At 41.9% G+C, this 11,787-nt stretch overlaps 1 protein-coding gene and 1 non-coding gene across 2 annotated transcripts; both read left to right on the top strand.

The window, feature by feature from the left end:
* The first annotated feature begins 7,209 nt into the window (after positions 1–7,209).
* Positions 7,210–10,330, top strand: LOC110609547 (E3 ubiquitin-protein ligase At1g12760). Its single transcript, XM_021749185.2, has 5 exons — positions 7,210–7,886; positions 8,381–8,500; positions 8,593–8,725; positions 9,550–9,714; positions 9,865–10,330. Exons 1-5 carry the CDS (start codon positions 7,306–7,308, stop codon positions 10,036–10,038), a joined length of 1,173 nt encoding a protein of 390 aa, XP_021604877.1. The 5' UTR covers positions 7,210–7,305; the 3' UTR covers positions 10,039–10,330.
* Positions 10,331–11,235: 905 nt separating this feature from the next.
* TRNAV-AAC lies at positions 11,236–11,309 on the top strand. Its single transcript has one exon. It is a non-coding gene; the product is annotated as a tRNA-Val (tRNA).
* Positions 11,310–11,787: the final 478 nt, after the last annotated feature.

The following is an 11,787-nucleotide window of genomic DNA, read 5'->3' as shown; positions in this document are numbered from 1 at the left end:
GAACTGCAACGCGTTCGGACAATACTCAGAAGTATAGGACGAGCTGCAGATTACAGGTATAAAAGCTTAAGCAAAGAACCAAGGACCGAATCCCCAGCTCGGCTAAAATTGCAATAGGGAACACTCGGACGGAAGGAAGCTCAATATGGAGAGAACAACAGAAAACATAGCTTGAACCAGTCTGCTACACATAGACATTTAGCAAAAACAACCCAAGAAGAGGGAAAACGACAACGGCCGAACTCCCCTCCCAGTCGCACATACAGACTAAGTTGCACCGACTGACAAAGAACCACCTTGCGAGGGACCAGACCTCCGAGCTCACAAATAAAATGGCGGAGTAAAATCACCTAAACCAAAACTGTGCAAGTATAAACGAAATATAGAGATTTACTCCCTCAATCTTTATGTAATAAATATTGGGGAAGTAAAGGGGCAACCCGAGGAACATTTAGCGGCAGGAACAGATAAAACCTCAGCTCCGATTCCTATCAAAACAAGGCTAAAGGCAGAAAGATCAACCTTGTTTATCATTACGACAGAGCTCACGAGTACGACTAGTCTAGCTTGGAAAAAAGTAAGTCAAGCGTTCAGTTGACTGAATAAACTCCAGCTCTGAACGATTAAAGGGGCAAGAAGGAGAAAGCAATACAACAGATCCTTCGGGAAAAGTTACGGAGCACGCAATCTAAGTACTTCATTTATGATAAAGAAAGGACAGTTCGAGTATGAACGCAAAATAAAAATTTCATTAAAAGAGAAACACATTACAGCATGTCACAAATACCAACACTACGGGATAAAAGGCTATCCTTAATGGATTTACATGACCAGATAAATCATCATCTGCGTTTACATCACTATCGCCTACCCCACTATATTAGCCTTCGATTCAGAGAAAATCTTATAGTTCGGAAAATCAACTTCGTAAGCTGGCTGAGCTCCGTCTTGAGATGTGATTCACGATACATACGAATGAGCTCAGATATTATATGCCGATCTCATGAAAAACATAAGTCTTCGAGTTAAAGTCTCAGGGAGATCGGCATCACTACCCGTTCACCTGCCCGAAGCGCCAACAAAAAACCAGCAAGGTATTCTGAAGGACAATGGAACAAGTGAAGACAACACCAGAAAATTGGGGAAATATTCTGAAGAGCAATGGAACAAGTGAATGTTAGCACCACGAAAGTTTTCTCCTCCTTTCCGAAGGAAGCAAGGGGAGGGGGCCGGCCTGACGATCTGCATAATACAACTTCAACCTCTTGTGGAACACCGAAGGGACACCTTGAAGACATGAGAGACTCGCTTAGGTAAACAGTACGAAAAAAGACATGGGGAAGATGAAACCAGAGATCCTCAATTGAAAAGCCAATCTGAATTACTAAAGAACTCTAGGAAGTAAGGGAAGGATACCAGCGTATATATCCCAAAAAGTAAAGCTGTAATTCTGAGCAGGGTGATGCTAGACGTTAGGCCAGCGGCAGCAGAATTCTTAAAAGCTATTCACGAAAAGAGAAAGACTGCACATCCCGCAGGAAAAAGAGGAGAAAATAGAAGTGACAACGTATACGAAGAATAAGAGAAAGCTGAAGATAGAAAGGAGTAGAGAAAATTCGAAAAGTGAGGCAACAATAAGATGAAAAGAATTTATGGGGAAAGCTGAACGTGAACAGACGCGGTCATAATGATTCTGGAAACCTGCACAGTCAGATAATAATTAACAGGAAGGTAGAGGGGCAATCGACGATGACCACTGGGTTCCCTCGCCTCGAACAGGGCCCTGGCCCATGACGCCTGGCCATTACTTAGAAGCCTTTAAGCATCCTCCATCACCAAGGCCTAGCCCATTCGCATCGTCAAGGACGTGTCAGCATACTCTAAACTTGAAGTGTTGACCTGAGGAATATAGAGACCTCAAGGGTCTACCCCCTCGCCCCTTCTAAAACACATGCCGAAAAGGCAGTAGGACCTGAGAGACAGTAACAACTCCCAAGTAGCAACAAACTGCTCTCGCTTGTGGATTAAACTCGCAAACGAGCTCGGAAGGTCTGACACACAAATAGAAAGATATAGAGCCTCATGAAGCTGAAGGAAAATCCCATGACTCGGCCAGACAAGGTCCCAACCTCAGTCCATAATAGAACGGAGTTCAGAGCAGAAAGTCAGTCCTGCTTATTCCCCTAAGAGGTATATGATCAAATCTACTGTCACGAGGAAGTCACAAATAAGACCATAAAGGCCTGTGGAAAATTCAATCCGCCATTGAAAACCGAGCTCACGTATAAGGCTAGTTTAGCCCGGAAAAGGCCCGCAGAGAGAATGTCGCCGGAGGAGGAGAAAATCATGAATAAAGGAATAACAAGTAAAATAACTCAAAGCATCCATACACTTGGAAAACTAAAATATCATTAAAAGGCAAAACAATTACAGTCTATTTCTACTCTTCTGAAGGAAAGATTGTCCTCAAAGGACTCACATGCTTAGGGGCATCACCCTCAGTTACATTAGTGTCTATATTACCCCTCACCCTATTTACACTATCTGCGCTTACACTGTCTACATTGCTACCCGAGGGAGGTCCGACCTCCTCTCGCTCAGATTCCCCGGCTTTTACAAAAGGAATGATCTCCAGCCCTGGAAGTCCAACACCTCCCCCTCCTAGTCCTATACCTTCCTTCTGAGGCTCGACGACGCCTACTTCAGGGTTGAGGACTTCCACATTCTCTGTGTTCAGCTCGGATCCTATACCTTCCTTCTGAGGCTCGGCGACGCCTACCTCAGGGTTGAGGACTTCCACATTCTCTGTGTTCAGGTTGGACCCTGCCTCAGAAGGCCCAACTTTAGCAAGAGAAGTCCCTTTGGGCAGAGGCATATCGTCCTCCCCGTAGGCCACGATCTCACCATCGGAATCCTCTTCTTTAGCTCAGAGTACGGTCAGGGGAACAGATGGATTATGCCTGGCCTCTCTTAAACCTCGGTTGAAGCCGGAGACAAACATGCGGAGACCCTTATACCATATGGCCTCTTTCATCTCATCCGAAGCTTTATACTCTGCAAGTCGCTTCTCACAGGCCTCAGCTATCTCGGTTCTTAACTCAGAAGAATCCTTGTAATTTTGGAGATAAGCTTCACAGGCCTGTTGGGTCTCTTTCTTCAATTCTGGGGACTCCTTGTACTCCTTCAAGTGCTTTTCAATCTCCAGCCGGACCTTATCCTCAGCTAATTTGGCCTCTTCAGACAGGGCTGAACACTTCGTCTCTAGGTCTGTGACTTGTTGGCACAGTTGCTGATTTTGAAGTTTAAACTCCTCTGCCGCCGAAGTTAGAACCTTGATGTTATCAGCTTGCCCACTCAGCTCTTGCCTTAAAATTACGATGCGGGCTAAGGCCTCGTCCTTCAGAGCCAAGGTGGAATCCAATTTTACCTTCAGCTGCTCTAGCTGGCGCTGAATCTCCTCCTTCTGGCTTATAGCCTCATCTCTCTCGCGAAGGCCCTCCGCTGCAGAAGACAACTGCTTCAAAACCCCCTCGCAACGAGCCTCAACTACAGCTGCCCTCTCATTAGACTCCTCAAGAAGTCTTCGGGTGTTAAACAATTATGTCTCCACGGACTTGGCATACTCCTCTGCATCGGCTACCTTTCCGTCTGCCCTCTTCAAGGCCTCATGAGCGGCATACAGTTCCGTCTGGAGAGACGCAGTATGTTCTCGGGCTGCCGCAAGGTTGCCCCGGGCATCAACGGTTGCAGATAGGTTCTCATCTCGACGAGCTTCCTCAATCCTACGGTCGACAGACTCTCGTAGAGAGAGGTCACGAGCATCTACCTCCATGGAAAGACCCAGTGCCTAATGCGAAAAGGAAATGCCCATAAGGATAAAGAAATTAAAAGAATCAAAGTGAGAGCAAAAGGGGCAACTTACCATCAAGAGCATCTCTCTGATCTTTTCTCCGAGCTCCTCCCGTGGTAAGGAACGGAAGGTTGCTTGTTCCCGTGTAAAGCCCGCCAAATGGCCAGTCAAGGCTAGTAGACGAGAGTCTGAAGCATCTGTGGTCCCTCCGAACATCCGCTCTCGCAAAATCTCTGCCACGACCCCTGCCGGAGACTGATGCGTGATGTCTTCTGCATTTAATATATCATTATCCAGGGCAGATAGCAGAGGCACCACGAAAGTCTTTGCTTTCTCCAAAGAAGGCAAGGAAGGGGCAGGGCGCCCGGAGGTTCGGGCTTTCTTCAAAGAGGGAGTCGAGCCGAATTCTTCAGCAGGCAAAGGACGCTTGCTCCTAACCCCTTCAGCCACGCCTTGAGGAACAACCATCGACCCCTGTAGAGGAGCAACCCCGGTAGGCCCAGTTACAGTCTCCTTTGTTGGGACGACCTCGGAAGAAATTTTTTGGGCATTCTGTCCTTTCGAACTCGCCTCATTTTTGTCCTCAGGGTCCACCCCCTCAATGGGGACAGTTTCCAAAAGCTCCATAGAAACCTCGGCAGAAGAATGAAGATCATCCGCCCTCGCGAGTCCGAGACCCTCAGCCAATTTGGCAGCAACCTTCGGATCCCTCACATTTTGTGTATTGTCATTCTGTCGAGGCTGGGAGGCTCGAAAAGGGAGAGGAGCCGAGCTCCCTTGGCCGCTTCGGGAGGGCTTGGAAGGTCTAGTACCCTTGAAGGTCAACTTGGGAGGTCGGCTCATTGTGGTAGAAGCAATGACCCGAGCTACTTCCTCGGTAGCCTCGGAAACGCGTCCCCCTGCACGCAGAATGTCCAGCGCAGCGTTCATGCTTTCTCGGGACAGACAAAAATTCTTAGGGGGCTTAATTTGATCCATCTTCACCCGGGAGGCTGCAAAAATTCAAAAACCAACACAAAATCAGGTAGCCAGTCACACAAATCTAAAGCAGAGCAGCGCTACTAAGAAGAGTCAAGTACCCGCGTCTTTGATATCACGGAGATTAGAAATAAACATACACTTCTCGACATCATACTTCATTTCGACAGAAGTCAGTCGAATATACCCGACCTGCTCGGTGAGGCTTAGCTGGGATAGGTCATTGCAGTCCAGTGGAACATCCTCCCATGAGAGCTCTAAGTCCCAGACAAGTCCGGACTCCCTCTTAAGCTCCACTACTGCAAAGCCCTCCATCCAGCCCTTTATTGAGTCTTTGTGACCCGTGAAAATTGAAAGCTTCCCACGAGGGGAAAAGTAATAAAAATTTTGGATTCCCCTGACCAATCGAAAGAAGGACATAAACAGGGACACCGTGGGTGTAAACCCCCAACTCAAACACACAGATTCAAAAGAGGACATGAACAAGATGGAATTGGGGACCAACATCCGAGGGGTTATACGATAATGTCGGAAAACCTGGGTAAAGAAAGGCGAGAAGGGAAGGTTAAACCATACTCCCTCTGTTTAGCGAAGAATACCAAGTTAAGACCCTCCTGAGGATCAATTAAACCAGAGGGAGGAGGATCAGGAAGAACGATCCTTTCATGCGGGAAGGGAGCTCGAATGCGAAAAAGGGGAGTATCTAAATACTCCCGAGAGAAAAAGTTTTTTAAGGAAGATGGGGTAACGTTAGACTTGATTCGGAGAACATCGGGAATTTTGGGGCTATCCATGGGGAGTGAAGAAGAGAAGCGTACCTTAACAATGGCCGAAGCTATGAGACGAAGTAGGCGAGTGGCTTAAGGAATCAAGATGACGAGTGCTCCAAGAAGGCAGAAAGAGTTCAAAATTCGAAACGGTAACAAGACAGAAGGGCGTCCAAGCGTCTTAGAAGAAACTGTCCTTGGGCGGCGCGGTCATGATGGTCCTCGATATTTACCCCCTCGACAGTCAGATAATAACTGCCGAGAGGGTAAAGGGGCAATTGATGACCGCGAGATTTCCGAATAAAAAACGAGGCCCACGATATCGGCCCATTACTCAGATATCTTCGAGCCCTTAGTATGAATAATGTCTGGTTCATTCAAATGGTAAGGCCGGGCTCCCTCCTGACGTGCCTCAACCGGGATGGCCCATTCCCCAGTTCCGTAGGGGAGCCCCTCTTCGGCCCAATCTTGTTCCCTTCACCCGGCCCCGCCTGGCCGGTCCAACCAGGAACCCGAAAGAGGATCCGTCCACTCATCTTGCAGACCCGCCTACCCGATCCTGGAGAGGATCAGAGGCCGTTATGCATGGGGCAGAGATCTGATTCCTTCGTACGTCCGTATCAGCGTGGCAGGGACAGGTGGTCTACTAATATTCGTTCTATCGGCACGTCACTAGCGGACAAAAGAAAACCTATAAAAGGAGAAAGCTCTCTTCTAGGTTTAAACTTTTTCTAAGTTTACAGAATCCATTGTAAAAACCCTATTTCTCTGGATCTCAGATCATCATTAACCTATAAATGTAAAAGTTTTTCCCAAACTCAAACTATCACTGCTTATTTCTCTTATAACTATTGACGAGATGGTGTGTGTATATATATATATGATATATGATATATCTATTGTAGAGATTACTGAGCTTTGTATAAGTTTTTTAATTTTAGAAATTTGGTGGCTGACCCCAACCTTGATAGCTTTCAATAGAAAGCACTTTCATCTCCATTCACTGGGCGCTGATATGCTTAGTGCTCGTGTGGCATTGCGTTGCGTAGCGGCTATTTGCTCCTATAGATCTAAATTGGAGTGCTTTGACTTTTTGGGCTATTATGATTGGGCTTCTCTGCATTTAGGCCTTCAGGCACTTCATTGTATTTGTGCCCTCAATGCCTTAATTCAATGAGTTACACCCAAAAACAAAAAGTCAATTATCACAAAACAGTAACTATGTCTATTTGTGCCAACAGTGCTTTCAGTTGGTAAAATTTTTTTTTTACCACATAAAAAATGAAAAGTCAATGTAGAATGAAATTACTACACTGTTACTTCAGCAGCTTTCACTCATAAGATTATTTAATTTTCCAAGAGAATATTTTTAATTTTCAATTTAAATAGTTAATTTCAAAAATTTTCTAAAAAAAAAAAAGAAAACATATATTTACTGATAGATAAAGTTAATCAGGTTTCTATATATTGATAAAAAAAACATAAAACTAGATGAGGCAAAGTATGATAACAGTTCAACTGATAATATAACCCCGTGAAAACTGTAATTGCAACTGCAATTACTAATCCACATCACCTGAGGAAAAAAATAAAAATAAAAATAAAAAGTACTGTGCGATTTCTCCAATCTCGAGAACCTTGTCTAATTGTGCTTCCATCCCCAAATCTATTTCATTGCCTAAAGCTTCAATTAATATTAAATTCCCAAAAATGTCCACCGCGTCTTCCACAATTAACACCGGGGTCCCCCCATCGACTCGATCCTCCGACGACATTATCGACAACACGCCGTTGCTTTCCCCTGCCTCCTATGGCGAATCCGGGAGCAATTCCGCCACTCGATTTTCCCGCCGTCAGTCCCTCCGTGATGCCGCGCGCTTCCTCCGTCGCGCCAGCAGTCGTCGCATGATGCGGGAGCCCTCGATGCTGGTACGCGAGACCGCCGCCGAGCAGCTTGAGGAGCGGCAGAGTGACTGGGCGTATTCGAAGCCTGTGGTGATTCTCGACATCATCTGGAACTTTGCGTTCGTTGCAGTGGCTGTGGCGGTGCTGATATTAAGCAGGAACGAGCATCCCAGTATGCCCTTGAGGTTGTGGATTGTTGGGTATGGGTTGCAGTGCGTGTTGCATATGCTTTGTGTGTGTGTGGAGTATAGGAGGCGGCGGAGGAGGCGAGTGGGGTTTGGAAGGGTGGAGCGAGGGCTTGGAAGTGATGGGAATTCCAGTTCCCAAATGAGAGGGGATTCTGGGGAGTATGTTACGTTAGCTCAGCTGCAGGAAGATGGAACCAGGTATGCTTGCGAGACAGAATTGTTCTATTATGGAAAATTGATAATCTATTGAATCATTTGTTGCGCTTGAAAAACTGATTCCACGTCTTTAATAAGTGTATTGTTTGTTGTGTTGTCATAGATGCACTGATTTATTAAATGGTTAATAAATTTTGAGGAAGATACCGCAATTTTCTAAACTAATATTCAGATCATCGAGGGTTCTTAGTTACCTGTATCGTGAGTGCAGGAAATTTTTGATATTTGAGCGTGAGTTAACTGGAGGCTTACAGATGCATCAAACAAAATTTGGCATAAATGCATGATTTTTTTGTGTTGATCATCATTTTTTTTGCTTGTGATTCCTTATTTTGATGTACTTATTTTCCCCTTAGTCCTTTTCTTTAAAAGATTTTTTTGAATTAGGATAACATTGTATTCATGTGATATTTTTCATCTAAGGTTTGTGGCATATGATTTTTTGTTAACCATTTCTATCTTAACTGTCATGACAGTGTTGCAAAGCATCTGGAATCTGCAAACACTATGTTTTCTTTTGTTTGGTGGATCATTGGCTTTTACTGGGTATCTGCTGGTGGCCAAGCTTTGGCACATGGCTCCCCTCAACTCTACTGGTTTGTTTTAACCCCTTTCTGCTGTGATTTGGGGTTGAAGTATTTTCTGGCCTTAGAATCTTACCAGTTGCATTGCAATTTTTGGTCTGCAGGCTCTGTATAATTTTTCTAGGTTTTGATGTGTTCTTTGTGGTTTTCTGTGTTGCGCTGGCATGTGTCATCGGCATTGCTGTTTGCTGCTGTCTTCCCTGTATTATTGCAATCTTATATGCCGTCGCTGATCAGGTAGCAGTCATTACATGTAATTTCATCATGGATTTGAGGACCCTTTATTGTAGTTGTTTTCATTCAACTTTTTTGAGGTTGGCTTTGTGTGTGCAATGCGCTAGCAACCTAATCAGCTGTCAAGTACTCTTCTTGCAAGTTTTTACTGTTAGATACAGCTATGAGAATACGTCCTTAACAGTCTTATCAAACATAGGTATCTTCAATTTGGATAGCTGAACTAGTTGAATCAGGTATTATAAATAATATTCAACAACAAAAAAGAAGGCTAATCATACAGGCAAATCTTGATGCTTGATCTGATGTTTGAGCCTTGAGATTGAGACATTAATGTGAGAAGCATCTTTAGATATAAAATGTATCATTATAAATGCTGTTTTTCCTACTCTGACCAACATTTTTATGCTATTTTTTTTCTTTTTCTTGATTGTATATTTTTTTCAAAACCATCTTAATTGTTGCTCTCCTATCACCTGGGAGAAGAGAACTACATGAATGTTTGAAGCATTTGGATGACCAACTTTGCTGTTCTAGCTATTTGTCTCAACCTTTTTGGCCACATATTCTTCAGCTTCTTTTGAGTAGTGCTCACCTATTGAAATTAGTGAAGTTCCACTAACGCAGCCAGGGACAGGGAGGGACACAGAGATTTTTATGTTTCCTTTTGTTTTAGTTCAAACTTCAAAGTTTTATGGGCAGTTATGGCAGCATCAAAATTTCCCTGCTTGAAATGCTAGTTCCTATGACTGGTATGCGGTTTATGGTCAACATATATCAATGTCTTAATTGTTTTTCTTCAATTTTTATATGACCTGTTAAAACAGGAAGGAGCATCTAAGGAAGACATAGATCAGCTCCCAAAATTTAAATTTCGCAGAACTGGTGATAATGAGAAACTTGCTGGCGAGGCACAAGGATCTCTGGGTGGAATAATGACTGAATGTGGCACAGATTCACCAGTGGAACATGTTCTTCCAGAGGAGGATGCGGTACCCATTTCAATTCTTTAGTTCATTTGTTTTTGTTTTGTTAAGTTTGATGCCTTTCTTCTTTCACAAGGTCACTTTATAACTACATGAAAGCTTGTATACCTAGCAGAAGAATTGCATGACTAAAATGGTGATTGGGGTAAATTGTAGGAATGTTGCATCTGCCTTTCTACTTATGATGATGGAGTTGAGCTAAGGGAACTCCCTTGTGGACACCACTTCCACTGTGCCTGTGTAGATAAGTGGCTGTACATTAATGCTACCTGCCCCCTCTGCAAGTACAATATCCTGAAGAGTAGCAGCCGAGCTAGGGAGGAAGTGTAAAACGATTGAGAATAATGTTGAAAGTGTGGACGTTGCATTTGATTCTAGCTTTGAGAGTTTTCAAAGCACAGGTTGCCATTAGACTAAATACAGAGTTTGTTCTTGTTGTGATAATAGTTATGGCTGTTGTAGTGGTGGTGGCACTCTTTGTTCCTGCTCTAGCTTGTGAAAGTGCATATGTATATTGATAATGCTTAGGGCATCTGATGCTAACCTCATTGGAGCACTAGTTTGCTTTTGTTCTCATTTAATATTTTTCACCCGTCTATTTTATTTTATTAGTTGCAAACCATATCATAGCTTTATGTATGCTACTCTCCAAGGGTTTTCCTGTGTTTTTAGCATTGGGAGTGTTATCAAGGGTTCTTGTTGAATCTGTAAAAGATTTGCGGCCAAAACAATAAGATATGATTCTATTGGGTAGTTGTTGGATTAGTCTCTTTGCATTTGGCACGAGACAATAGCTGGGTGTAGATTTGTAGATAACAAGGTTTTATTCTGGATGAATGTGAGCATCATTGTCTGCATTTGGTCATCTCGTATTTTACTTCAGTTGAACATTGAAAAAATTCAACTGAAAAAAAAAATCAAATTAAAAAAAAATTAAATAAATTTGTATAAAATTATACATGATTTTAATTTTTTTTACGTGAAAATTTTTTAATTTAAAAATAATTGAATTTATTTTTTATAAAATTTTTACTCTAAACAAATAATACATGTGTTGGAGAATTCACTTTTGTTGTTGAGTTAATCGTTAATTAATTAATTAACTATTCTGAAGGGAAGATTAAATAAATGTACACTTCTTTCTTTTCTTGCAATCAACATCTAAACTCTAGAGGAATCTATAACTCAATTTTGGAAATATGTGCGATCACTTTCACTAATTGAACTTTCTTTTTTTTTTTTTTGAAATGGACTAATTGAATTTGTTATTCGTGAGTTGCAAACTATTGAATTATTTTTATATGAAATTGAATTTATTTTAATTATTTGGCGTTTTAATCATTGTTTGAACCGTTTCTACGTGTCAGGCTTCTGTTTTTGTTTTTTGTGTTCTAACTTTTGTTTTTCTCTAGGGTGCAACTTAGCAGTATAATCAGACGAAGGCCCACGCGAAGCTGGGGTTGTGGCAGTCGCAGAAGACACTTCAACATTGTTAGCACTTACACCTGTAAAACCTACAACAGGATTGGTGTCGTGGTGTAGTTGGTTATCACGTCAGTCTAACACACTGAAGGTCTCCGGTTCGAGTCCGGGCGACGCCACTGTTAATTTCTTATAGCTTTTTGATAAATTAATATGTAATTTGGACTCAGTTTAGTTTTGGTAATTTTTTTAACATAAAATAACATTTATTATTTTAGTATTTGCTATAATTTGCATGAAAAACGTGTTTAGATTTAAATTTAGCTTATTTTTCTTCAAAATTTTTATAAAAATATTCACAATTGATTATAAATTATAATTATATAATTTTCTTTTAGAAAGTTACAATTAGCTTAAAATTTAAAATTTTTTACTTTTATTATTGAGTGTTTATTAAAATTTATATTTAGCTTAAAAATTTCATAATCTAATTTTAAATTGACATTATTAATTTTATTGATTGTACTTCAATATAAAAAAGTAACTCATTTTGTTTTAGATTTATACATTGAAACACTAGTTAACATGATTATTTTTTATATTTTATTTATATTTATAAAATAATATATTAAATTTTATAGTATTATTTTTATTCAT

The sequence above is a fragment of the Manihot esculenta genome, chromosome 2 (genome assembly GCF_001659605.2).
Source record: "Manihot esculenta cultivar AM560-2 chromosome 2, M.esculenta_v8, whole genome shotgun sequence".
Classification (NCBI taxonomy): Eukaryota; Viridiplantae; Streptophyta; class Magnoliopsida; order Malpighiales; family Euphorbiaceae; genus Manihot; species Manihot esculenta.
This window is presented reverse-complemented; position numbering and strand designations above follow the sequence as displayed.

Bases quoted from the DNA above. Each gene is read 5' to 3' on its own strand.
- LOC110609547 (XM_021749185.2), top strand. From the start codon at position 7,306: ATGTCCACCGCGTCTTCCACAATTAACACCGGGGTCCCCCCATCGACT. The intron at 8,726-9,549 runs GTAGCAGTCATT...CTGTTAAAACAG, and splicing joins TATATGCCGTCGCTGATCAG to GAAGGAGCATCTAAGGAAGA. The intron at 9,715-9,864 runs GTACCCATTTCA...GGTAAATTGTAG, and splicing joins TTCTTCCAGAGGAGGATGCG to GAATGTTGCATCTGCCTTTC.